The following is a 25,604-nucleotide window of genomic DNA, read 5'->3' as shown; positions in this document are numbered from 1 at the left end:
CAGCTGGTCACACGGAGGCTCCGCAGAGAAGGTTCCCTGACTCTGCCAGCCTGGCACGGAGCCAGCGTGTCCCTGTCTCCATGCCTCTAGCAAGCCAGAGCCCAGCCCCTTACCATCCTTGATGGGCCGTGCTTTCTTTATCCAGTCTGTTAGGTGTCGGACGAAGTCAAAGAAGAAGTCGTTGTCAGGGACACTGATGACCTAGGGAGGTAAGCCTCAGTTCTGATTGGTCCACAATCATTCCTTTAACCTGCTTCTATGGAAAGACTCCACCCGCAGCCAGAGGGGTTCCGCGTGCCAGCCCTGCCCACACCACCTGTGTCAGCATCTCTGGAACACCGGCCTCCTGCTTGGGATGGCTTCATCCCACCCAGTGCCTGGCACGCTAAAAACTGCGCAGGCCCAAGGCAACATGGCCGAGAACAAGATCTAGTCTCAGCCTCAAGTGTCTCTGGCATCTGTGTCCAGCTCCACCCACAGGCTCTGACCCAGATTCTCTGGGCCCAGTGACCGGCACAAAGTGAGACAGATGCACACAGAGCTGTCGGCGGCCAGTAGGAGGGGCCATCCCATTCTCCCCTCAGGATGCTCCAGGAAGCCTGCCTTTGAGTGGGCATGACAGCTGACCTTTAGGGAAGGCACACCAGAATCTGGGTCCTCTGTGCAGTCTTGGACAAGTTACCTAACCTCTCTTATGCAGCAGTAATAAGCATTCTTATTTCAAGGGTGAATCTGCTGAGGGCACCGAGTCAGTGAGCCCTGTGAATCCTGGGCACAGGCTCCTGGGCACGCGACTCAGAAAAGTTTTGCGGTGCCTCAGAGGGCAGGGCTTGAGGGGCAGCTGGGCCAGAAGGAGGTGGACAGCCAGATACTCCATGCAGGTGTCTCCCTCCTTTCCTCCATGCCCTGTAGTTTCCCAGGGCCCCCGACAAGTCTCCAAAAGTCGGGCGGACCCACCTTGTCTGCGATCTTGACAAACAGGCTGAATCCCTCGGAAGACTTGAGGAGCAGCCGGCTGGCGATGTTCTGGCAAAAGTCCTTGGCCTTGGTGCTGGACTCCACCTCAAAAGCCTAGGGGTAGCACCCACTTGACTTCTGCAGGGCCCTTCCCCATCTCTGCTCTCCTCCAAGACCCCTGCCCTATCGGGTTGTCTTGTTGGATCCAGAGCTGCCTTTGAAGAAAGTAAAAAGCCACTCCCACCTGGACCTTCCCAAATCTCTGGCTGTCCGAACAGGACCAGACCAGGCCTGGATAGTGAGAAAAGAGGCGGGGTCTCACAGGCAGTTTGCGGGGGAAGCAACCAAGGGAGTGGACAGGGAAAAGTACCCAGACTGAGCAGGGGTGGAGTACAGGGGGGCAGGATGCCAGGAAAGTTCTGAGTTTGCCACAGAACCCTGTTGTGGGGGCATCGGCTCTGAGTCTCCAGGTTCCCAGTTAAGATGTCGCACTCATGACAGAAAGCCTGACTGCGGGGGCTATCTGTACTCTTCTGATCAAGTCTGACTCTACCCAAGGGTGAGAAAATGAGGTGTCAGGGTGCTAGGTGGTGTTAGAGACACCCTGTGCAGCCTGAGGGAGCTTGGCCCTGTTCGGGGGGCGGGGGTCGGACCCACGCGCGGGGCCCTCACCTCATCAGTGTCATCGGGGAAGTAGACCTTGTGGAAAATCTGGGTCGTCTTGTGCTGGATGGCCTCCACCTCCACCAGATGTGGAGGGTACTTCCGGGACCCATTCCTGAGATACGGAGAGAGGGGAAGGGTGATCCTCTAGGGAGTAGAGGAAACGAGACTGGCCCCAGCCTGAGCCCCATCTTCACGCCCAACGATGGGTTCAGTTATATGACCTCCCTGAGCCGTGAGTTCCTGTCCCAGTAGGTGGGACGCTGGCTGGAGGAGGGGGTGGAACCAGGGCAAAGGGTGTGAGTCCACAGTGGGCTCCAGGGGCCGCCTTCCCTGTCTCCCAGAAGGTTTAGTCTAGCAGCCGGACTCCCCAGTTGTGGCCGGCATGGACTGCAACTTCTGCCACTGTAAGGCCCCACACTGGGTGCTCTTGCCCTCACCCCTGAGGGTTTGTCCTACAGCTGGGTGCGGACCCTGCCCCTGAGGCTCCCGTACCTCAGCGCTTTCTGCAGCCGCTGCAGGCAGTCGATGGCAAGCGGGCAGTGCTTGCGGGATTGCAGGAAACGCTGCACATGGGGCAGGAGGATGTTGCTGGGGGGGAAGAGGCCCGTGCACAGCCATAGCAGCTCCCAGCCCCGTTCTTCACTGTACCTGTGGGAGGAGGACCAGAAGGAATCACAGGAACCCTGCACCCGGGAGCTACACCTCTGTCCAAGGACGAACAGACACACATGCATGACAGCCAGAACCAAGCAGTGCTACTCATTGCGGCCATGCAGTCACTGGTCACGAATGAATGCCCGTAGCTGCTCAGCACTCTGTCTGGGTCAGCTGAGATGTTATCCTCAAAGTCACACATTCCCAGAGACATGGAATTTAGTGCACCATATGCGCCGGCTGGCTCGTCTACACCATTAAGTCAGATCCCCTGTACTCTCAGGCACCCCTTGGTTCTTTGGCCTGATGGAGCAAGAAGGCTTAGAGGAAGGGGTACAAAGCGGTGTTAACGTAGGCTTTGAGGAGCAAGACCAATCCAGACACGCAGAGATGAGAGGTGACCCTGTGCAGGGCATGGCCTGGCGGTGTGAAGAGCGCCAGGTTTGCTTCCAGGGTGTAGCTTACAAACAAGGCAGAGCGCAAAGACGGGAGAGTGTGTACACCGTTCTGATACAGGTGGATATGCCAGGTGATTCTAGTCCCAGAACTAGGCTGTCACCTTGGGGCAGGCTGGACTTAGGTCAAGGACTCTGCTGCCTCCGAGGGGGAGCAAGGACAGTCTCTCAGAAAGTAGATCACACCAAGTCCCAGCTGCGATCTGTCTCTGTGCGTCCTAGCCCCATTGCAGAATATTTAACGTGCAGGTCAGACCATCTAGAGACAGACCCTAGTGACACACAGTGTTTTACACGGACAGCAAGGCCCATAAAGAAACAGCATACAGAACTACAGAAACTACAGAACTCAGTTCTCAACAGAATGACGAGGTGCCCAGCTGAGGTGCCCAGCTGCCTGTCCAATGAGAGCCGAGACACAGGTGTCTCACAGGGGAGGGCCATGACTTTCCTTTTCCCCTGTCCCCCAGCTGGGAGTCCTTTGGGAACTCAGCCACCATCACCTAGAAGTTTGTTTCTGTAAACTTCCCTTTGCTTATTCTGTCTTGGTAAATTCTTTTATCCGCCTGCATCACTGGCTTCCTGATGCCACCTTACATGGCATTTTGGTGGCCTATACAGGGGCGGGAGGGCTGGGGAGAAGGCTCTGTCCCTCTCACCCAACTCCCCCCGCCTCTCCAGATCCTTTCTCTTCACCCAGATGCATTTTCTCCCTCACCACCCTTCAGCAACTCCATACACGGAACTCAGAGCAACTAAAGCCACCTCCTCTGCCTCAGCATCTCTTTCCTTCACAGGGTGGCTAACAGGGACCTCCACATCACCTTGGTAAATATCCCCACTGTCCCAATTACCATCTAACCTGGAGCCATTGACTCAAAGTCCTTTACCTTCCTTACGGAAACCGAAGGGTCCACCGTGGCTCTGACCTAGCCTGGCAAACATTTATCACCCTAACAACCGCTTGCTGTGAGTTATCTACCTTAGCATTGCCTGGCTGGGCTGATGAGGCCCAGGTGCTTAACTCAGTCACAACCAGATCAGCTTCCACCATGGTACCTGATACAGAATTGAACGGGTCAAATCAGGCCACCACTGTAAAAGACAAGGAGAAGGACCTGCTGGACTGTATATTTACCTGTCTAGTAGGACGATGGCAAAGTTAAGTTCAAGTATCTTAACCTTGACAAGATGCAGGCGGTAACAAGAGATCATCCTGGAACCTCACCACGTTCATCTTAATCTAGCAGAGACCATGTGCGAGTATCCCAGTCCGGACCCCACGGACGGCAACCATCTATTGAAAACTAGACCAGAGACCCAAGACTGCTCTTCCCTTCTTCACCAGATACACCCTTCAAATATTTCATGACCAAAGAGGGGCCTTGAGAGCCAGAAAGGCCAAACTGGATCATGAAAGGTACAAATGTCAGACTCAAAACAGCTGCAGCAATTGCTTATGCCCACCTCAAAAAACTTTGAGAGCTCCATTTAGAACCCATGCCTACCTATTATCAATGTATAGGGACTTAGTATGAATGCTCCTTTATGGTATCATCATTGTGGCCAAGCAGGACATTTCAGTCATTGTACCCAAAGCCATAGGGCTATAAGCCGTCCCTAGGGCTGTCTCTAAACTGCAGATTGGGGACCCTGCAGAAGCAATAGCATTCCTCTCTCTCTTGAGAAAGGGGATAATTTATCCTCTAAGGACCCACACCCAGGACAAATGGCTTTGATTTTACTCCTAGACTTGAGGGACCCAGTGAAGCAGCAGGGACCCAAATGACAATCATTACAGGTAGGGAGCAACTTTCCCTGCCCCGAACACCCTCCATCTCAAATCCTCACGGTCTTAATGGCAAGCCCCAGTCTTCCTTGCTGCCCCATTTCCTTCCTAGCTAGGGGTTTCGTGTTTAAACTCTACACCCATCTAAGACTTTTTGAGACCCTTATCCTAAAAGTCCCTTGTCTGGTTACGTCCCTAAAGACCGTCCCTATAATCTCTACAACAGTCTCATAGCCGAAAAAGTTCCCCACAGTCTAGGATGTCTCCACTCCTGGGCACTAATGGCCACCTCTGTCACAATAGCATTTATGGACTCTTAATGACTTTCACTAAAGGAAAATCCCAGTAGCCTTAAAAGCCTGATGTGCAAAAAAGGCTCTCATTGATGCAATGCTCCTCTCTTGGCATTTAAAAAGTCAGGTGGATCCTGCAGAATGCTCCCCAGTCTTACCTAGGAGTGGAGCCAAATATGAGGCTGTGGTCCCCATCCTTACACCCCCTGAGACAGACAGCCTGCAGCCCTCCTGGGTGGCAGTGCCAGGCCCTAAGGATCACCCCTTTCGCATCCCATTCACCCGGATCCTCCATTCTGATTTGCTTTCAAATGGCAGGACCCCTTTCAAATGCCTGGCCTGCCTTACCTCGGAGGTCTGGGACAGTCCCAGCCTTTTTCGGATAAGCTTTAACCGAAAGACCTGCTGTCCACTCCTTAAATCCATCCCGTGGGAGCAGCCGCCTTACTTACACTGACGTTTATTAGACTGTAGCCCGTGCAAACTCGCAACAGATCAAAACACCGTCCTGATTCTTCAAAAGCTAGGTTTGTGTGGCTGTGAGGCTTCTTCAAAGACCAGATCTCCTTACAACCTCCTGAGCCTTACCAGAACCCCAGGCTCAGGGGCCTTTCCTATCAGCACTAGGATCTCGTTTTGACAGAACTCTGACCACAAAACAATAACTAAGGACCTTCCTATAGAATCTACAGAAAACAGCCTTGTAAGCTAAACCTCACTGAGGCCTTGAGGGGACCAGAGAGGGGGCTGCTCAATTCGACTCTTGAGATGGCATGAGCCCTGACCCTCCAAAAATCGGCACTTACCTCTGTTCCAGCCTTTGTGCTTCCTAATCTTACCAACCCCTTTTATTAATCATAAGTGTGTGGGCAAAAGGGACTCTCACTAGGAGTTTTATCTCAGGCACCGGGGTTTTCCCAGTGCCATTGTTCATCTTTCCTGACCTGGCGGCAGGAGGCTGGCCCCTTTGCCGTAAGACGCTGGCAATTGTGACTCTCGTGGTTGAAAGGCCTCTGTATCAACCCCGGGACAGAGTGTGATGGTTTTTCATGGGACGTGATCCCTCTGGGAAGTCTCCCCCACTTTCTCTACCTGTGCCACAGGCCCCTACACACTATGTCACGCAGTAGAAGATGGAGCTGGGCTGAGGAGCCAGGCAGAGCTCTCCATAATCTTTGCGGTGAGCTTGGGTTTGACTTCCCACTCCTGCCTCACAGCCTGGCCCAGCAAGGGCGTGAAGGAGGGATATCCTGTAGGCACATTCTCCCAGCCCAGGAGCCTCTGCAGATGGACCATGGGCTGACAGCCACCTCAGCCTGAGTCAGGACAGACGCCAGGAATGGCCACTGGCAGGGCTAGGCTGCAGACTAGAGCACTGCCCCTTCTTGGCTCTTGACAGATTGACCCTGGGCCCCAGGCCAGGCTGATGAGGACAGCTTACCGCAGACGAGGCCTCAACCGCCTCAGGAGCTCCCTGCCCACATCTGCTCACCTGATGTGGTTGTCAGTCAGCTGCTTCAGGATCTGCACGTAGGCCTCGTCTTTGAGAGGTTCAGCCTTCAGTGCCCCCTCAAAGATCTGGTCAGTGAGTTCATTGACAGAACGCATCCTCTTGGAGGGGTAGTCACCCATGTACTTGAGTACAGGTGGGGGCCGTTAAGGAAGTTCTTGCGGCTGAAGGGGATACGCTGGCCTAGGAAGTAGGGGACCTGGAACTCAAGTCTCTGAGTTGCATAGTGGATGTGGCCTGCTCGCCACCCATCCTCAAGCCCTGACCCTACATCCAAGTGTTCAAGGCAACAGAAAATGTGATCCAGTCACCGATCTAGCCGTACCTCCCCCTGCCCAGAAGCTCCCTGTTCATGGAACACAGACTAATCTGGGTCTCTCTCTGTCCTCTCCCTCTTTCTGTGTGTGTCTGTGTGTGTGTCCATGTGTGTGCATCTGTGTGTGCCTCTATGTGTGTGTCTGTGTGTTTGTTTCTGTGTCTGCGTGAGTGTGTGTATGTGTGTGTTGCTGGGGATTGACCCTGAGCCTTGGCCCACTATGCGAGCGCTACCCCACCCGGTTACACCTCCAGCAGCCGTAGCTCAGCAGGGCCTGGGAGCCTTTCCACAGCAGACATCCACCCTCTATATATGTTGAATTATTTTGTACCCTTGAAACAGCCCTGCTAATTTGCCTCAGGACCTTGATGTATGCCACCCGCCTGAGGAAAACCTCCCTATAGACTGGGTCACTTCCTGGGCCAGTACCATGACCGTGGATTCTGGCCAGCATGGCCTCCTTATGAGGCAGGGGGCTAGCTCTGGCCACAGCTTTGTCTCTGTGCCCAGTCTAAGACAAAAGGCTCATATTTTAAGAGAATGGCAAGACCAGAGGAGGTGACGGATGAGGCCAACCCTTGCATAGTGTGAGGTGCCAGGGACTCGGTCAGGGTCTTCCATCTGTCCCCAGGACCCAGCCCACTCTGGAGAAAAGTCTTGCTGTGCTTTTCTAGGTACCCTCCCCACCCCGCCCCCCGCCCTTGTGGCGGATATCTATGAAGGCCATGCAGGCTTCCTGGGATAGCTCCTCGCTGCCCAGGATCTTCTTGAGCAGGGCCTGCTTGAGCGGCTCTCGCGTGTGACTCCACAGCCGGTCCTTACCGCGGGCCTTGGACACCATGACCCGACTCAGCGTGTGCTTGGGTGGGGGTCTGTCAGGTGCAGAGATGGTCAGACCCACCCCACCATGAGAAGCTGGATAGAGAGCCCCGGCTGGTGAGCGCCCCCTTCCCACTGGCTCTTCTACCTTCCCATGCCACCTCCCTGGGAGCCTCTGCACTGCTCCCAGACATCCCCAGAGCTGAGCACCCAAACCCACCACATCCATCTTCCTGCCCAGCCCCCTCTCCCGGGCAGGGAACCTACTTGGGTGGCCAGGAACCACCTAGAGGAAGAATGAGACCACAGGAGGGGCTCATTCTGGACGACAGAATCTGTCTCTGCTGCCCCGACCTGGCCCTGCTCTCAGGTGGGGGCATCTCGAAGTGGGCCGTTCTTGTCCTAGACCTGGTACCCAGAATCACCTGAAGTAATCGTAGGAGAACTCCTCCAGCGTGTAGGGCTTGGCGCGCACCTCTGGCTCTGCGGAGCGCAGCTGCAAGAGCCGGACCATATCCTGCCTCTGGTCTGGGGTCATGGTGACCAGGGCCTAGGAGCCAAGGGACAGGGAGTGCCTGTCAGTTGTTCCGCGAGGACCACTGGGATGTGGCAAAGCCGGAGCTTCCAGGATGGGGCGGAGGGACTTGGTCTCCATGGGGGTAGACACCAAGCCTTCCTCCCCATGCCTACAGTTCTTGTGCCGCAAGCAGGCTGCACTTAGAACAGCCCCGTCTCCCGGACTTGCACAGGAGCGGCCCGGAGAGCCGTGCTGAATCCCTGAGCTGTGGTCCAGGAAAAGGACCCTCACCCAGCTGTGGCCCCATTTCCCTTCAGACATTGTGACGACCATCCCCCATCCCTACCCCTAGGCCCTCCTCAACTGACAAGTCTGGAAGAGACCCATACATTATGTCTGCGGTCCCCAGACCCCAGGGCCATCTACACAGAAGACGCAGAAGGTTACACTCCAATCACCAGGTGTGAGAAGGAGAGAGAGGGAGGGGCCGGGGGAGGATCCCAGTGCGGGCCACATACCACAATCTCCCGCGGCGGCAGGGTGACAGTGGGCATGACGTATACACAGTCAGTGGGGAAGTCCCCACGCTGCTTGGTCCTCTCGTTGATGCCGTTGGCCCAGCCCGAGTTCATGACCTGCTCTCCGGTGTCATGATCGAGGATGATGAGGTCTCCCTTGGCAAAGCTGAGGAAGCCGGACTCCTCGCCGGCTTGGAAGCAGGGCGAGCAGGTCCACATAGGGGCAGAAAATGGGGCTCGGTTGGAACATCTTCATATGGGCTGGTGATATAACCGGCCGCTCCTCACAGAAGCGCCGAGGCTCTATCCTTTCTGCACTAGGCAAACCCCACCCCCAGATTAAGCCACCAGCATGGGTCACCCTCCTTCCTCCTCACTCCTGGTCTTCCTTTTCAGTCAGGCCAATGCAATTGCAGTTTTGGATACACAGGCTTTCTCCTGCCTCTCCTCACTTATGACCAAGCTGAGTAGAGAATCTGACCTCCAAGTTCCCACAATCCTCTGGGCTTCCATTATCACTGTGTGATCACCACCATTTCCCACTTCCCTCCACACTGCCCAGAAGGGGCGCCATTGTCTCAGCAGGTAGGGAGGACCCCACATAACTTGGAGCCAGTGGTAGGAGGCAGGTTACAGCCCTGGAAGGACGGGGTGTTCCATGGACTGAGTGGAGAGGTAGTTCTGCCCTGGGCCCCGTGTCTAGACAAGGTAACACTAAGGCTCCAGCCACCCTGCTGGATGGAGGGTGTTGGGCCAGTTCTACAGTCTGCCTGCCTCCTCTGAGCACCTGCGTTAGCGGTCACTCACCAGGGTTAGGGTTGTCCTGCAATGCCACCACATACTTGGACCTCTTCCGCAGCCCCTCCAGAAAGGTGACCACCAGGTCACGGATGTCCTCGGCATTGGTAGACGTGAAGGTGTACTCGTCCCCTTTGATGGTGGCCAGTGTAAAGCTGGGGGCCATCATTTTCGCTCCCCTACAGGACCAACACGAAGAACAGGGTCCAGCCGGGGTCAGCCCTGCCCAGCCTGGGTGACAAGTAGCACAGCCCAGGTCAGAGCAGCCCAGTGAGAGCGAGATGCGGCACTCCCTGAAGGGGACCAAGGCCAGCCTGTCAGAGTGGCCCAGACAACCATGGGGAGGTACCCATGTCCCCTCTGAGGCAGACATAACATGGTACAGCCAGGTCTGGCTTGAATGTAGCCCACTCTAGCCCAATGCCTTCCTCATTGCCCATCTATGTCCTTACTCCCCCTTTTAGGCTTAGTCTGGATGCCTTTTCCATCAGGAAGCGCCCCCCCCCCCCCCCCATCATATCTGAGCTGCTTTCCTCCTGGCCTGAGACAGATGCCCTGGGCTTCACTGTACTGTAGAAAGTAGCTATTCCAGGACCACCCCACCCCGGGTGCTTCTCAGCTGACAAAGAGCTCCCCGTGGATAACACTGACTGCATCCCCAGTCCCAGGCGCTGTGCCCTCTCTCCCATCCCTCGGTGCCCTGGTGGCCATCCCCACCTACTGCTGGACACAGCCATGATCTCTGGGAAGGACAGCTCCAGAAGCACCTGCTCCTGCTCGTCCACGAAGTAGACGCCCGTCCAGTTCACAGCCACGATGACGTCACTCTTGGGGAGGGGAGGGCCTGGGACAGTGACAGAGGCTCTGGAAGGGGGCGGCCTCCCTGATCTGCGGCCCTGCTCCTCCCTAATCCTCATAACTACAAGGAGGCGTCTTCGGCAGGAGGGTACTGATTCCCGGCTTATAAATAGGGGGAGTGAGGATAGCCTCTGGTCCCTGCCCTGAGCCAAGGGCAGACAACTGAACCTGAACCCCAGGGTTGCTGGTGGCTCTGACACCTGACAATTCTGGGAAGCCGAGAATCAGCTCAGGGCTGACCCGGAGCGCATGCCCAGCGATGACCGCAAAGGCAAGCAGAGGTGATGGACCATGTGGGCCGGCAACAGCCAGTCGCTTCCCCTCAGCCGCAACCACTCACCCTTTGTGGGAAACAGCCCAATAGAACAACCCATCTATAACCTGGCTACCCTCTTCTATGCAGAGTGGGGGCTTCAACCCCATGGGCCATGAGCCCCACCTGCTGGTCACCATTGACTGCTTGTCCCCATAGCCCCTCAGCAGTAGGACCTGAGAAGACCACGCACCTACCGACAGATAACCACCCTCCCTCTGCATGGCTGGGGTCACAGCCAGGGCTGAGAGATGGGCAGATACCTGAGAATTTGTAGGCTTCATAAAACCTGGAGAAAAGCAAAGGCCACTTGAAGCGGGCATAATTGACCACATCTTCTTTGACCTTCTGGGCATCCGTTCTCCTCTGGGTATAAATTCCCTGTGGAAGACGGAGTGGGATAAAGACCACAGCAATGGCCAGGTTCTAGAAACCAGCTAGCCCAGTTAGGGGCTTCCGCTCCCATCAGCCCATGGGCAGCCCCGCTGCACCGCTTCCTCCTATGCAGCCAGCACTGGGGCTCTGGCAAGTCTGTGTCTGTGCAGGTCCCAGGAAGAAAGGGAACACATAGCTGCGACCCCCAGGGAGTTCCCAATGAGACCCTGGGAGGCCAGGGCCAGGTTCGGTGGGAGGGACATGCTGTGGAGGGGGGGGGGCATGCGAGCAGAGAGAGGATGTGGCATCGTGGCACAGAAAGCCGGGTCCTAAGAGTAGGCTTCTCCAAGGCTGGATAGGCGAGCCGCGGAGTGAGCAGGATCAGTGAGGAGAGAGATGGGCCTAGAGGTCAGGCCCAGCAAGAGCTGTTGAGATGCTCCTGCCCAGGAGCAAGGCATCAACGTTCTGTTGCCTGGGAAGGACCCCATGGTCCTGGAGCAGTCTCGAGGGATCAAAACAAACACATGGCCTGGACAATACATAGACCCATCCCCAGATAAAAATGCTCATGCCGACCACAGAGAGGGCCAGTGTGATCCCAGGCCAGGGACAAGGGACAATAAGCAGTAGCTGAGGGGTTGATGTGACCGGCTTAATCTCAGTGTCCAGAAAATAACCATGTGTATGTGTGTGGAGAAAAGCTACGAAGCAGAAGGTGAGTAGCCACCAGCGAGACCAGGGGACGTGAACATGGCACACATGCATGCCTTGCTGGAATTCAGGGGTAGCCGGGAAGGCAGAGAGCTGGGAGCTGACGCTGTCTGGGCGGGAAAGCGGACAGGCTTCAGTAACTTGCCAGGGGAGCAGGAAAAGATGGCCAAGGAGACGGGGTGTTTCCCTTGGGAGATGGAGGGGTGCAGGAGGGAGGCAAGGGAGGGCCAGGCCTGGAGGAAACCCATGGATGGGCATTCAGGACCAGGTAGGCCTAAAGGGAGCTGAGGAGAGAAAAGGAGAGGATGGGTGGAAGGAACCGCAGGACACCAGGGTAAGGGAGAGGCTTATCTGAGGGTATGAGAGACTGTATCCATGGAGACCCCAATAACGTAGGCTAGGCCTACTCTGCTCTGACAATGCGGCGCCTTGGAGGAGATAGGCACTCGGATGCATCACCACAGCCCAGTTATTGCTTCTGCTCCACGCATGGCCCCTTAGCTCCAGCGGGAACTTCCCATATTTGGACATGACCTGGGACTTCCAGCAAGGAGTATGGCAGGAGCCTGCTCCCAGAGTTCCCAAGCAGGAAGGTACTGTAGTTTTGAGAGGAAAGGGGGGTACAATTCCTAGACAACCCCAATTTTCAGTCCCATGTGAGCAACTGGGACGCTCCACAGCATGGTGAGCAACTGGAGAGGTCACCATCAGAACCCATGATCCTGAGGCTCTCGCAAGAGGCCGCAGGACCAACTTTGAGCCTTCTGTGTCCCAGGTACCCAGCCCAGAGGAAGTGACAGAGGACACTTATGGATGATGTCTGTGGTGAGGGGTGAGGGTAAGAGGCCCTGGCCCATAGCAACCTGCCAGGCAGAAGGCTTAGATACCAACTGTGATGACTTGGATGCTCAGCGCTACTCCTCCTCCGAGCCCCTCCCTCTTCCTACCTTCTTGTGGGCAGCAATGGCCAGCTGTGCCCACTTCTCGAGAGTCTTCAGGGACGTGATCTCACGGTCAGGGATATAAGTGGGTACCAGGCTCAGCAGACGCTCCAGAATCATCTCAGAACCGTAGTCCACAAAGTACTGCTGGGAGGCCAGCTCAGCCAGGTCATCTTCCTGAGGAGGGGGCCTCCGTCAGAACCCTAGGGATGCCCTGGGACCCCTGGCCCTCAGGACCCTGTGTTCTCCCTGCCTCAATGTCATGCTTCTCTGCACAGGGCAACTATGGGATCCCTAAGCCCAGTCATACTCGCCCCATCCTGGTCCCCTTGGCACCAGCACAGAGCTGGCTGGCTTCTGTCCAGAGGCACATAGACCAAGCAAAAGAGAGCAGACAGCCTGTCGGTGAGACGGTTGGATGCTACAGCTCAGCCCTGCAAAGACACTCAGGCTGAAAGTCTAGAAGAAAAGAGATGCCCGTCTTGGGGAGCAGGACCCCGGAGATGGTCTGAGAGGGGCACACCACTGTCACCATCTCCATCACCGTCACTATCTCCCTGGGAAGACTCAGCATGGTAACAACATGGCTCGACTTCAGAGAACAAGGTGAGAATCTGTATGGGTGGGGCCCTTCTCTGCCTAGGTTGGTGCCCAGCAGCTGGGTAGTACTTCCTTGTGACTCCTGGGGTTTCTGTATAGGAGCAGGGGTGATAGAGGAGGCTCTCAGGGGCCTTGTAGGCAACTTCTATTTCCCAACGAGTGGAGAGTTTAGCAGCCAGTGAGGTGGCTTTAAAAATACTCTGAATATTAACTCATCAGTGGGCACACCATCGCCACCCCTGCCACTGTTATCGCCAACGTCACCTTTGCCACCAACACGAATAAACACCATCACCAGCATCAGCACTACCGTCATCACCAATCACGAGCCCTCTCAACATCAACACTATACATCCATCTTCATCCTGCCGTCACCAACAGAGCCACAGGTACCGGCAGCGCCACCATTAGCTTCAAAACCCAGACTCCATTCTGCCCCAAGAAGGGAATAAACTGATGCACTCCTACAAGCCTCGGTCTACAGGACTGGACCTTGTCCCTCAGAGCAGCTCCTGGACTAAGGACCACATGGCTAGCTTGTCCATCAGCGAGTACAAGTGTCACGACACACGCTGCGGACTGCATGGACCCCTTCCACTGGGGAGTCAGGACAGCCTTCTGGGTACCCACTCCACAAAGCTCACGTGAGATCAAGTAGCATTGAATCCCAAAGGAACCTGGGAAATATCCAGCTGTCGTCAGACTATTCTCAGCACCGATGGAGAGTTAGCCCTTAGCTAATAGCGCACAGGTGGCTGTGGTTTCCTGTAGCGCATGCGCTTCCCCTTCTCACCTTCTCACATCGGTACTCCCCGAACTTGACTCCTCGCACCACCTGCTGGTAGATGAGATTGGTGGCCACGTTGTCCTCCGAGGGGTTGTGCCAGGGTGTGAAGACCTCTTTCCTAAAGAAGAGCCTCCACGGCGCGTTACGCTCCTGCGCGCCCTGCTCCTTGGCATACTGCTCACACTGGGAGATCGCATCCATGACATGGTCACTGCCGCTGCCCAGGGAGGACACCTGAGAGCCATGAGAGAAGGCACGGGGGGGGGGGGGGAGTAGGCAACAGGTGGGCACGGGATCAGAGACTTCAAAGGTCCATCCTCCGTGTGAACTGCATGAGGAGGTAGGGATGTGTCCTAGGTCCCCTGGGAGGCTGACCCCAGGTATAGTCGTCAGCTGGCATGTGGCATGCACCGTGACTCAGTATCAAGCCTGTGTATGTGGGAGTCCTTTTTTCCCTCTCAGAGCAAAGGATGCTGTCAAGCAAACCATCACTGGAGGAGCTGATTGGTGAGGAAAACCTCCAGGCAAACTAAGCCCAAGCACAAGGTCCTGTCCCTGGGTATGCCCGGTGACAGAGGAAACTCCAAAGCCCCAGGCTTAGCTCAGTAGAAAAGACTGCGCACCCAAGCTGGAGGAACTCACACGGCTGGGAAAATGTGGAGAAAGGACCAGTGGCTGAGAAGACCCTGCACACATCTCAGCCGTGGAAGTGACCCTGGGTAATGCAGTGACTGCTCTCTAACCCCTCTTTCTCCTCCCCCTGGGCACCTGTGGTTGGAGTGAGCCCTGGACCTATGGCCACGGGGTACTCAGAAGCCCAAGAGCTTTACACCCATAAATCCCCATAAATCTGGCAACGCTGGTTCCCGCGACCCACATGTGAACACCACTCTGGGCTTGGTCCGCCATACCTTGTCAAACAGGGCAATGTAGAGGGAGAACCCAAAGCGGTCCTTGAGTGAGATCTTGTCAGCCAGAGCATTGCACAGCTCCTTGGCAGTGGTTGCGGAATCCGTCAGCAGAGTCTTAGTGGTCCCGTCCATGAAGGTCACAGGCAACATGATGGGCTTCTTGGACTTGGTGGCCTGAGGATGACCAAGGGAATGTGGCTCCGTCACTCTCTCTATGCTCCAGCCGCCTATGGGGCCGGAGCTGACCCCCACACTCTCTGCATCAACTGGGACACGACCTGGATCTGTCACAGGTATCTACCTGAGGGGACATTTGGATGTCTTGAGCCAGGGACCCAAGACCAGGAGGAAAGAAATGTAGGAGCATGGCCTTGACTGAGTTCCATGGACATAAGACAGAGTCAATGACCTTTCGGGGATTCTGGGGATTTGTATTCTGGGGATCCTTGTATCCTCAAGGAACCCCAGAATTCTGCATGAAGGGTGTTTCTAGGGCACCGGAGGACATGTGCCCACATGCACGCCATGTTGACATGCTGGGTCTCGCCCACCTGCAGCTCCAGCCAGCTGGGTGGCTGTGTCCGAGTTCCATTGACAAAGGTCCTCCTCAGGCGCTCCTCACAGTACGGGGCGTAGCCAGGTGGGCCCCCATGGATGAAGTTCCGTAGGTACTGCAGACAGGGGACTCAATGAGGCAGACTCCACCCTAGCCGCCGCGGCAGCCTGCAGCCCAACCAGGCACTCCTGGGACCCGCAGGCTCACCTACAGCCATCTTTGCCAGGCTGCTCCTGTCACCCTTGGAGCCCAGTACACGCCCGACAGCTTGGTGGCAAGGGCAGACGGTCGATCTCTCCTGCCTCACCCCTCATTCTCTGTACTATTGCCACTGCTGACCTCCTCCAGGGCTCCTCCCCCACCTCCCCTCCACCCTCATGGAGCCCAGCTAGCACCCAGAGCCTGGCCCAGAGTGATATTGAAGTGCCCGTCCCTAGATACGTGTTCAGGGTGCTCAGGACACATCCCTGTCATACTTGACCTCTGGAGAGTGGGACCGGCAGAGCCAAGTGCTCATCACCTGGCAGAGGGGAACTGGGAGGAAGGGGCTGGGCAGGGGGTGCGGGACCTTCAGGGACCTGGGAAGGGCTCTGTCCTCACAGAGGGATTTCCTAGTCTGAGAGGTATGGAATTTCAGAACTGGACAAGTCCCGGAATCCCACGTGAGGGATATTTGTGGGGCACTATACAGCCCATGCCACATACATGCTCTGCCCCAGCATAGAGCAGCCCTGCGCCCTTCCCGCCCCACACCACCCCCTACCTTAACAAACTTCTCGGAGGGGGCGAAGCAGCCCACGCAGAGAGACACGAGGATCCAGCCCCTGGCGTAGCTGCTCTTGGATGGGTTGTGTGTGAGCTGCTTGCTGATCTGGCAGTAAATCTCATCCCTGGGAGGGGACAAGGCCTCAGAGTGACACCCAGTCACCCCCCACAGCAGAGCTGTTCTGCCCAGCCAGTCCAAGGCTTGCCAGGAGACAGCAAAGGGCCAGGTGAGGAGACCGAGCACAGGTTCTTTAGATTTGTGGTTCAAAAGACACGGCCCAGATTTAGCAAAAGCTCCGGATGGGATCCACCATCCACAAAAGTGACCTGTATCCCATACAGGTTCAAGGGTCACAGCCCCTAATGTTCACAAATAAGAATAATCAACCTGGTCCTGCCTAGACCCCGCCACTGAGGTGGCCTGAGCAAGGGACTCCACAGGCTGACACAGCAGAAACAAGCTGGGCCAGTGTGTCAGGGATCACATTGTGCTGAGCTGAAAACGTCTGCTCTTAGCAGCTCTTCTGTCCTGACTCATATACACATGCACACACATATACACACACTCATATATGCACATGCACACAGACACACACAGTGCACAATGCACACACATATACACACACTCACATATCCACACACACACGCACTCACATATCCACATGCACACAGACACACACACACATGCACTTTTTCTGTCCTGGGAGGTCGGAGCTGCAAAAGGGCTTACTCAGGGCACACAGACACACATATGCACATGCACGCAGACACACGCACATGCAAACACACATGCGCGCACACACACATCACATATCCACATGCACACAAATGCAAATGCACACACACACTCACATATTCACATGCACACAGACACACCTACAAACACATACATATACTTACATATCCACATGCACACACACTCACATGCACACACTCATATATGCACATGCACACAGACATGCACAATGCACACATATATACACACATATTCAGATATCTATATGCACACAGACACAGGCACACACACACACACACACGTACTCACATATCCACATCACACAGACACATTCACACGCACACATATGCACACACAAACACATACATACACTCACATATGCACACAGACACACACATGTACACACATACACATACATATCCACATACACACAGAGATACACGCATACACACACACACTGATGTGGTGACCCCCAGGGCATCCATTGCTCCTCTTCTATGCGGGTAGTGCAGGTACGAAGCAGGATTGTCTAACTTAGTAGCTTCCTAATTTTGAGAGTTCAAGAACCAACAACATTCCAAGTTGCCATCTCTATCATGACAACATAACGCACGCATGTGCAAACATTCTGCCTAAATCATTTCCTAAAAAAAGGACCACTTAAAACATCTAAAGTAGACAGCCGTCAGACCAATGATCAGGACTGTAAGTGAAGTTGGCTTGGCTCACTGAGGTCCCATCCTGCCACAGACCAGTGTGGAGTCTCTGGCCTGATTCCACTCATCAACAGACCAGAGACAGGCTTCCCACAGTAACCTTGACCTTGGTCTGGGCCAGCTGAAGGTGAGCCAGCAGCAACAGGGTTAAAACAGAAAGCTGGGGGTGGGGGGCACAGTAACCATAGCTACCAACGGACTGCTATTCTGGTCACTGCCTTCTCTCAGGTCCCTTATCCCACCTTTACAGATAAGGCACAGAAAGATGGCGGAGTTAGGGTCACATGGCTAGCCAGTAACAGCTAGATGCAAGCCTTTCTGCTTGTCAGTGGCTAAAGTGATGGAGCCACTACCAGCTCTGACCGCCCCCGCCCCCAGGCCCTGCCTAGAGGTGCCCAGCCATAGCCACCATTGCCCCGTGGGCACTGACCGCAGTGCAGGCCGCAGGATGCCATTGCCAATGATGAAATGCAGCTTCTCCAGGTTTGAGGTGGGCCGGTCCTCTAGCATGCTGTTGCCCTGCACTGTGGATTCCCCGTCATGCAGTCTCTTGGTCACCTGCGCCGCGGAGACAGGCTTGAGTAGAACAGGTGAGGCTGGGGTGTTACCCCTAGCAGGTACCCCACGGGGAGCAGGCAGACACAGGTGAGGTACTGTCCCTGCCAACCACTGCACAGGGAGCAAGCAGATGGGAGGATGCCTACTGAGTTTGTCCTTAGACCCCATGCTGGGAGAGCCAGGTTGATGCCACCTGCTACGAGGGTAAATTCTCCTCTGTGCCTCCACTGCCCCATGCACCTCAGTTCCCACCCTAGAGACATCCTGTTTTCAGACAGGATATGGCCCATTCCTGACACTGAGAGGAACCATCATCCAACAGCGTTGGCATCAAGTACACCCTGGTTTACAACCACCTGGTTACCAGGGCCCCTGGGCTTGACATGGCCAGCCTCATATCTGGTTCTCAGTACATGTGTGTCTCTCCTGGCCCCACACAGTCCCAGAAGCTGCCCCAGATTGCACTCAGATGCCATGAGAGAACCTCCGTCATAGACAGAGGGCCTGCCAGGTCCTCGTATCTACTGGGCCCATGTCTGTCTGTTCTAGACCTGCCCCCTGCCCAGTCTAGACAGCCCTGGGGGGAAGGCCTTGGTGGCCTCAGAAGGAGAGGGGTGGACTGATGGGTTGCAGTACAGAAAACCAAGGAGACCACCACAGGAATTTGCTCCCAGGCTGACAGGTCCTGGGAAGGACTCTATGGTGTGTCCTTAGCGAGCAGCAGCCTCCTGTTCATGGGTGTGCATGGGTGTGCACAGCCCCCCTCCTCACTCTTTCCCCTGCCCTGGGAAGCCCCCACCCCAAATGCTTCCATGCATTCCTGTCCAGTGATTTCTCCAATGCTGTATTGTGCAGAAGGGAGGCATCAACCACCCCTGCTCCTCCCACGCCCACGCCCAGTCTAGTTACTCTGCGGTCCAGCTACCCAAGGAACCCCGAAGTGATACGAGGCCCTGAGGTCTCTTCTTACCTCTTCTGTGAGTTTGGACTTCTTCTTCAGGGTCAAGTGTACCAATTTGTGTCTCACGCTGGTCTTCTTCTGCCCCTCGGGGAGCTGGGCCATGTAACAGAAAGCAAGGATATGATATCAGGACAGAGGGGCTACTGGAAGTGTGTGTGCGCATGTGCGTATGCGCATGTGTGTGTGCCTGAGTACGTGAGTGTGCGTGTGCACGAGTGTTTCATTTCCACCAGGTGCAGGCCATGAGGCCACTCTCTACCCTCACCCCCTGCTGAGACTCGGGCACTGTCTGAGGCCTCCCAATAAGTTGTCACTAACACAGCAAAGTCTGTCCGCTCTGCAGTGTGGCTGCTCAGTAAGGATGAGCACTTTACAGTTGGCAAACGATCACTCATTATTCGCATGAGTAGACAGAGGAGGGCCGGGCACTGGGGCAGGTGGAGACAGCTAGATCCTAGGACGCTTTCTGCTGATTCCCCGAGGCTGCCATGCTGACATCATCCCCAAACAGTTGTCAGCTGGGGGCACCTTGGCCTCACCTCGCCCTCGCCCTGCAGGGCCTGCAGCTCCCTCTTGTACGTCTTCTTGCCCAAGGTCTCATAGATCTTAGTCATCACCGGGATCTTCTCGCTGCCGTTGCTCATGGCTGTGTGGTATTTGGGCTCCGGCAGGTCCCCCATGAACCGGAGGATGGTGATCCAGACAGCCAGCGCAGCCTGAGGATGGAGTACAGGCGTCAGAAAGCCAAGGAGGGCAGAAAGGACCTGGGCTTGGAGAGGAAGCTGGAGACACAGCCACCTGCAGTGTGGACTGACCTAGACTGGGTGCTGGGCTGTCAGACCTTGGCCACCGCCAAGGGTAGTGTCTATCCCCCTCACCCCAGCCCCATCAGCAGTGACCCAGCTGCAGGCAGCCTCACCAGCTGGTCACCCTCATCATCATGGAAGAGCAGTGGCTGCTTGAGGGGCCTCCGGGTGTAGGAGTGTGTGGTCGTGCCCTGGAAGTACGTGGCAGCAAATTTGGCGAATTTGTACTCAGAGAGGTCCTCCTCATCCTCGTCAGGCAGGGGTAGGGCTGCATCCACGTCCTCCTCCACCATCTCCCTCCGCCCTCGCTCCAGGTCCTGGGGGGTTGTGTCCCAAATGTTAGCCAGCAGGGCCGGAGCAGAGGCAGCTAGGCTGCTGTCTCCACTCCTCTTCAGACCAGCATTACATGTCAGGAAATCCTGCCCCGAAGTCCTAGTACCTCAAAGCCGCTAGGTGCTTGGCCCTCCTGGCCTGGCAGGCCACTTGAAGTCCCCAGGAAGCCAAACATCTTGTCCACCATATCTGAGTGGCTGATGGGCTCATGGCGGGCCTTCTCCATCTGTTCCAGTAGCTCCTTCTTCCTCCGGGCCTCCTCCTTCTCCTTCAGCTCCCGCTCCGCATCCTCACGGGCTAGCTGGGCCAATCGCTCCTGAAGGCGGGGTGATGCAGAGGAAGTAAATCAAGCACCCAGCAACATGGCCTCAGAGAACAGCTGTCCTCAGGGAGCCGGAGAGACCAGCAGGAGCAACCCTGACTCCACCAGGATCCTGACACGGGGTGGCTGACTATGCTCACAGCCCCCATCTGGACCAGAGAGATGTCCAGCACCCCTGAACCACAGAGGACACCTCCTTTAGCTTTCTCCTTTCCATGCCCACCCTGCCTCCGTGCCAGAAGTCCTGGGCCATGGGGCTGGGAACTGTACTAGAACTGACCAAAAGGTTAATATAAGCCATGTTTAAAAAGCAAAATAATAATGATGATGATGTTTTAAAAACTAATATTAATAATGTTTTAATGATTTGGGTCATATTTCCCAAATATCAACTTCGAATATAATCAAATATAAAAATCACATGGGTACCTTACATCCTCCCCTCTTCAGCTAAGTCATCATTGTGTGCACCTCCCAATTTTAGCCATGGCCTTTAGACAAGCCACACTTCAGTGTTCGGTGGCACTTGTGACTGGCAGCCTGAGTGGGGCTCCATGACCCTGGTCACTCTCCTGGCAGACTTTTGCTCTGGGTGCCACCCCTAACCAGGAAGGCGCTGTGGGCACAGCCCTCTGATTCCAGCTCCATGCCACACCCCACGTGAGAGTTCAGCAGCTGTGGGCTGATGGAACCAGGGAGGAAGACAGCAGGGACAAGCTGGAGTCAGACTGTAGAGTAGCAACCCAGGACAGCTCCGAGGTTTGAGCTCACCTGATGCTTGCGCTCCGCCTCCTCCTTGGCTTTCTTGGCGCTCATCTCCTTCCGGAGCTTCTCCTCCTCTGCCAGCCGCATCTTTTCTGCCTCCAGGCGCCGCCGGTACTGAGGAAAGGGGCAGCCGCGTGAACATAGAAACATGTGCAGCCCTTGTCACAGCCCGGCCTTACCCCACTCCCGGCACCCCTAGGCTGAGTTGGTCCCCAGGTCGCACATGTGTGGGGCCCTGTGGATCCCAGAGCCAGGTCTCTGGTCCATCCTAAGATCAGGCAGAGTGGAAAGTCTCCCTTTTGTCTCTGGCATCCTCCACCAGCACCAGGGCAGGGGTGGGGAGACACCTGTGTGGGGCGGCACACACCAACAAGCCGCCCGCTCTTGGGTCTCGGGAAACCCCTCACCTCGGCCCGGAGGCGCCTGTGTAGCCGGCGGGCGATCATGCCTCGGGCATAAGCCTGCACGGTGAGCACGGCCCAGAGGCGGTGCCGGAAGGCCTTGCGCACCAGGTAGGCTCGGCAGCGGGCCTGGAACTTGATGATGCGCTGTCTGGCCAAGCGGTACTGCTGGTGCAGCTTCCGGGAGTGGTGCAGGGCCTGCAGCCGCAGGAAGCCAAGCCGCATCTGCAAGGACAGCAAGTCATGCTCAGACTGAGCTCCAGCCCAGATGGACGAGGCTAGCAGCAACATTCAGAGCACAGTCCTCCATCAGACTGGACCTACCAAACTACCTGGGTCCCACAGTGAGGCCTGACTCCTTCCAGGAACTCCAGCCTTAACTAACCAGTGTTCTTTTTGTCCACTCCCTATACCAAGTGCAGGCTGCAGCCCGATATTCCAGAGTTGCAAGTGACCAGGTCTCTCCTGGATCTCCCCAAGGTCTCAGCCTCACTGTGTTTTAACCCACCAAAACATTCCAAAATCCCACGAGGACAGTCACTAGAGCTAGACTGGAGATTTGACTGAAGGAAAGGTAGGGCTGGCTGGGGCATCCCTGGATTCAGGTTAAGTCCTGTAACCAAGGCAACACAGCTGTTCCATGGCCAGGCCAGTAGAATCCGGGAAGCGAGGCTTACCAGCTCATAGTTCCTTCTACAGTAGTGACCCCGCCAGTGCCTCTGGATCAGTGTGGCGGCACTCTTCAGTTTCAGGAAGTTGGACCTGAAAGGAGGGCAGTGATGGGTGAGCAGACAGTTGGTGGCCAGAGTCAGCCAGACAGCACTCTGAGCCCCCGTCCTGTGATCCCTAAGCTATGTGATCTCGGGCAAGGCGTGGAACCTCCGTACCACAGCGCCACCTCCTGGAAAAGATGAGGTGTAACGCCTATCCTTCCTGCCTGGCCTTTAAAGCAGAAATTCAGAATATGCTTGCTGAGAGAGTGGATGTGTGGCCAAGTCAATACTGAAATGACGTGAAAGAGAGGTCTTGAAGTTGTCTAACTCCCTCACTTTGTAGGTGAGCAATCAAGACCTAGGAGGCTGGAACCACAGCCCCATTGCTGACTGCCTCTGAAGAGCCTGGTACCGGTCTCCGCACATAGTAGGCTGCTCCTCAGATACCACAGTCACCTCTGATGGGGACAGAGGCCACAAAGCAACAGCAAGTGTTTGCTGGGAAACACAGGAGGGAAGGGTGGACAGACACGTCATGGCACCGGCCAGCGCTCCAGGGCCAGCATGCTCAGAGATGGTGGCGAGAACTGGAGGGAAGGCAGGGGAAGGGGACTGGGCTGGTAGAGAGGGAGGGAGGGAGGCAGACTGTGAGTTTCTGTGACACCTGCATCACACTCTAGAATTGGCCTTGCCCGTGTGTGGACCATCACAGATACACGCATGTTCTGAATGTAGAATACGAGCTAGCGACACCTTGTAACTTCTAAAATATCGGTGAATATACCTCTCGCCTCCACGTGTGCAGGAGGAACCAGCTAGTGTGTGGTCTGGTTTACATGACATGGTAGAGCTTTGCAATCCTTGGATGACCTTGTAATCGTGTGCGCGTGCTGGGCATGTGTGTGATGGCTTCTGTGTGTGTACCGCGGGCGAGCATATCTGTCCCTGTGTCCGTGTGGGAGCAGAGGTGATGCTAAGGGAGCAGAAGCTGTTGGCACAGACCTGTCCTTGAAGCCCCGGATGACCTTCTGAAGGAGGATGACTCTGTCTGTGATGGCCTTGTCCCTCTCAACCTCCAGCAGCATGTCATGGTGGTCCTGAAAGGCAGAGCTCCTGAGTACTGTCCCCCCCAAGACTGCCTGCTCAGTCCAGGTAGGACCCGTCTCCTTCTGCTGTAACTCCGGCTTAGGACTCTGTGTGTACCTCAGGCTCCTAACCCAGCTAGGGCCTGTGCGGTGACCTCCTTTGCTACCAGAGATTATGGCTGTGCCCTAGAGGTCTGAGGAGGGGACCAAAGGAGCCAGAGGTACCTCATTTCACTAGACTGAGGGAAGAGATTCAACAGTCACATCCCGGCTTCCCCTGTCACCATTTCACCCCTGGACCCTGTTACCTTTTCTCTTCAGGATCTTGGCAGCACACTCCTTACAAGGATGCTCCTGGTGTCTACCATTCCCCCTCTGAGCCTCTCCTTCATATGAGTCAGACAACCTTCCTCCGGTCTTCCAAACAAACCCCACAGCATATACCTCGTCCCGGCACTCAGGACCATGCCAGGCCCCACTGACACCTCCAGCCCTTCCCCAACTCTCTCACAAGCCCAGTCCCCCTGCTTCTTGGATGAAATTTGAAACTTCACTGGTCCATCAATCCATAGATGGATGGAATGGTCCATGGGTAGGCACAGTGCTGGGTGGTGTGGTGGAGCCTGGCCTTTGAGTCTCATGATAAACATCTGTCTAATAGTCACTAGACATGGGGTGAGACTCAGTCATGACCTTCTCAGTGCGTGGACAGATGGGTGGATGGGTGAACGGATGGCTGGGGCTGGGACATGCAGGCTCTTGAAGGATTGATTCCTAAAGAATGCAGGTGGGTAAGCATGGGGACAAGGGTGTTCCTCTGATTTTTAGATGCCATCGTGATTCTGTCTGTTCTCTCTGTCAACCCATGCCTGGCACTTGACCATCCCAGGTCAACAGCCCATTCCCTGCATCCCTCAGCCTGGCTTCAATCACTCGCTTCTCTCTGAACCTATGAGTTGAGCAAAAGAGTTCCTCTCCCATAGCACTAGCAGGACAGTGCCTGGCACTCAGAACTCACTCTCCAGCCGGCAATCAAGGAACAGAGGGGACGCAAACATATTTCCCAGTGCAGAAACAAGGACATGGGAGGTACAGGGGTTGACTCAAAGCCCTCACCAAGAGACAAGACCCCACTAAAGGCGGCTTCCTCCCCCTCCTTCTCCCAGCCGTCCTGCACTCAGCCCTGCCCCCACAGAGGAAGCGCCCTGCTCTGTCAGAGGAAATGGAAATAGGGAAGCCCACACTGTCCCTACAGCGGCTCTCCAGAGCCATGGCTGCTCAGGCCCAGGTCTTGCTCTCTCCCACCGTCTAGGAGGCTGTGAGAGCCAGAAACTGTAGCTCGCTGTCCCTGGTGCTAAGACAGAGCCGGGAAAGACAGTGCACAGCTGACCCTCCTGAACCCTGCCTGCCAAAAACCACAAGAAGGGACCTGAGGTCCACTCTAGGCCTCCCCAGGCCCAGCCTGTTACAGACACGAGAGTGGACAGAAATGCTGAAGAGCTTATCCTCAGCCCCCAGGCTGAGAGCCACAGGCCAGGGTTTGAGTCCCCGCTATGGGGTCTGACAGGTAACCCACATCTGGTCATCTGACTCTAACCTGGGTCAGCACCTGGCCCCATTATTTATCATAATTATTAATAATGAATCGTTATCTGTTAATTATTTTATTAATAATCAATAATGATTAAACATTATTTTATGAATAATTATAAATTATTATTATTTTTTTTTGATTTTTCAAGACAGGGTTTCTCTGTAGCTTTGGAGTCTGTCCTGGAACTAGCTCTTGTAGACCAGGCTGGCCTCGAACTCACAAAGATCAGCCTGCCTCTGCCTACAGAGTGCTGGGGTTAAAGGCATGTGCCACCACCGCCCAGCTATAAATTATTTCTAATGCTCACACAGCCATCAAGATACACCCCATATGAACACGGCTGCAGACATGGCAGAGCCATGGCCATCAGGACAGACCGCGCTCACCTTTAGAAAGATCTTGGTTTTGCCAATCTGCCAGTCATCATGGGTGCCCAGCACCGCCTCAGCCATGCGCTGACATGTCCCTCGGAGGTCACCCTGGGTGGAAGACAAGGGTACTGATG

General features: G+C 55.5%; 1 protein-coding gene across 1 annotated transcript in view; it reads right to left on the bottom strand.

Annotated features, from left to right (window-relative positions):
• The window catches only part of Myo7a (myosin VIIA), a 61,630-nt gene that overhangs the window by 6,151 nt on the left and 29,875 nt on the right, over positions 1-25,604 (bottom strand). Inside the window, exons 17-42 of the mRNA XM_057756638.1 lie at positions 25,486-25,578; positions 23,423-23,517; positions 22,385-22,469; positions 21,714-21,932; positions 21,313-21,420; positions 20,326-20,535; positions 20,000-20,203; positions 19,620-19,796; positions 19,090-19,173; positions 17,992-18,119; positions 16,108-16,234; positions 15,340-15,459; positions 14,789-14,962; positions 13,884-14,111; positions 12,497-12,667; positions 10,727-10,844; positions 10,010-10,136; positions 9,302-9,471; positions 8,495-8,685; positions 7,885-8,009; positions 7,355-7,512; positions 6,307-6,460; positions 2,116-2,271; positions 1,630-1,735; positions 958-1,071; positions 114-201 (exon numbers count right to left, since the gene is read on the bottom strand). Of these exons, the coding sequence (XP_057612621.1) occupies positions 114-201; positions 958-1,071; positions 1,630-1,735; positions 2,116-2,271; positions 6,307-6,460; positions 7,355-7,512; positions 7,885-8,009; positions 8,495-8,685; positions 9,302-9,471; positions 10,010-10,136; positions 10,727-10,844; positions 12,497-12,667; positions 13,884-14,111; positions 14,789-14,962; positions 15,340-15,459; positions 16,108-16,234; positions 17,992-18,119; positions 19,090-19,173; positions 19,620-19,796; positions 20,000-20,203; positions 20,326-20,535; positions 21,313-21,420; positions 21,714-21,932; positions 22,385-22,469; positions 23,423-23,517; positions 25,486-25,578 (3,730 nt within the window). The remainder of the gene's footprint in view (positions 1-113; positions 202-957; positions 1,072-1,629; positions 1,736-2,115; positions 2,272-6,306; positions 6,461-7,354; positions 7,513-7,884; positions 8,010-8,494; positions 8,686-9,301; positions 9,472-10,009; positions 10,137-10,726; positions 10,845-12,496; positions 12,668-13,883; positions 14,112-14,788; positions 14,963-15,339; positions 15,460-16,107; positions 16,235-17,991; positions 18,120-19,089; positions 19,174-19,619; positions 19,797-19,999; positions 20,204-20,325; positions 20,536-21,312; positions 21,421-21,713; positions 21,933-22,384; positions 22,470-23,422; positions 23,518-25,485; positions 25,579-25,604) is intronic.

Source organism: Chionomys nivalis, chromosome 23 (assembly GCF_950005125.1).
Source record: "Chionomys nivalis chromosome 23, mChiNiv1.1, whole genome shotgun sequence".
Lineage (NCBI taxonomy): Eukaryota > Metazoa > Chordata > Mammalia > Rodentia > Cricetidae > Chionomys > Chionomys nivalis.
This window is presented reverse-complemented; position numbering and strand designations above follow the sequence as displayed.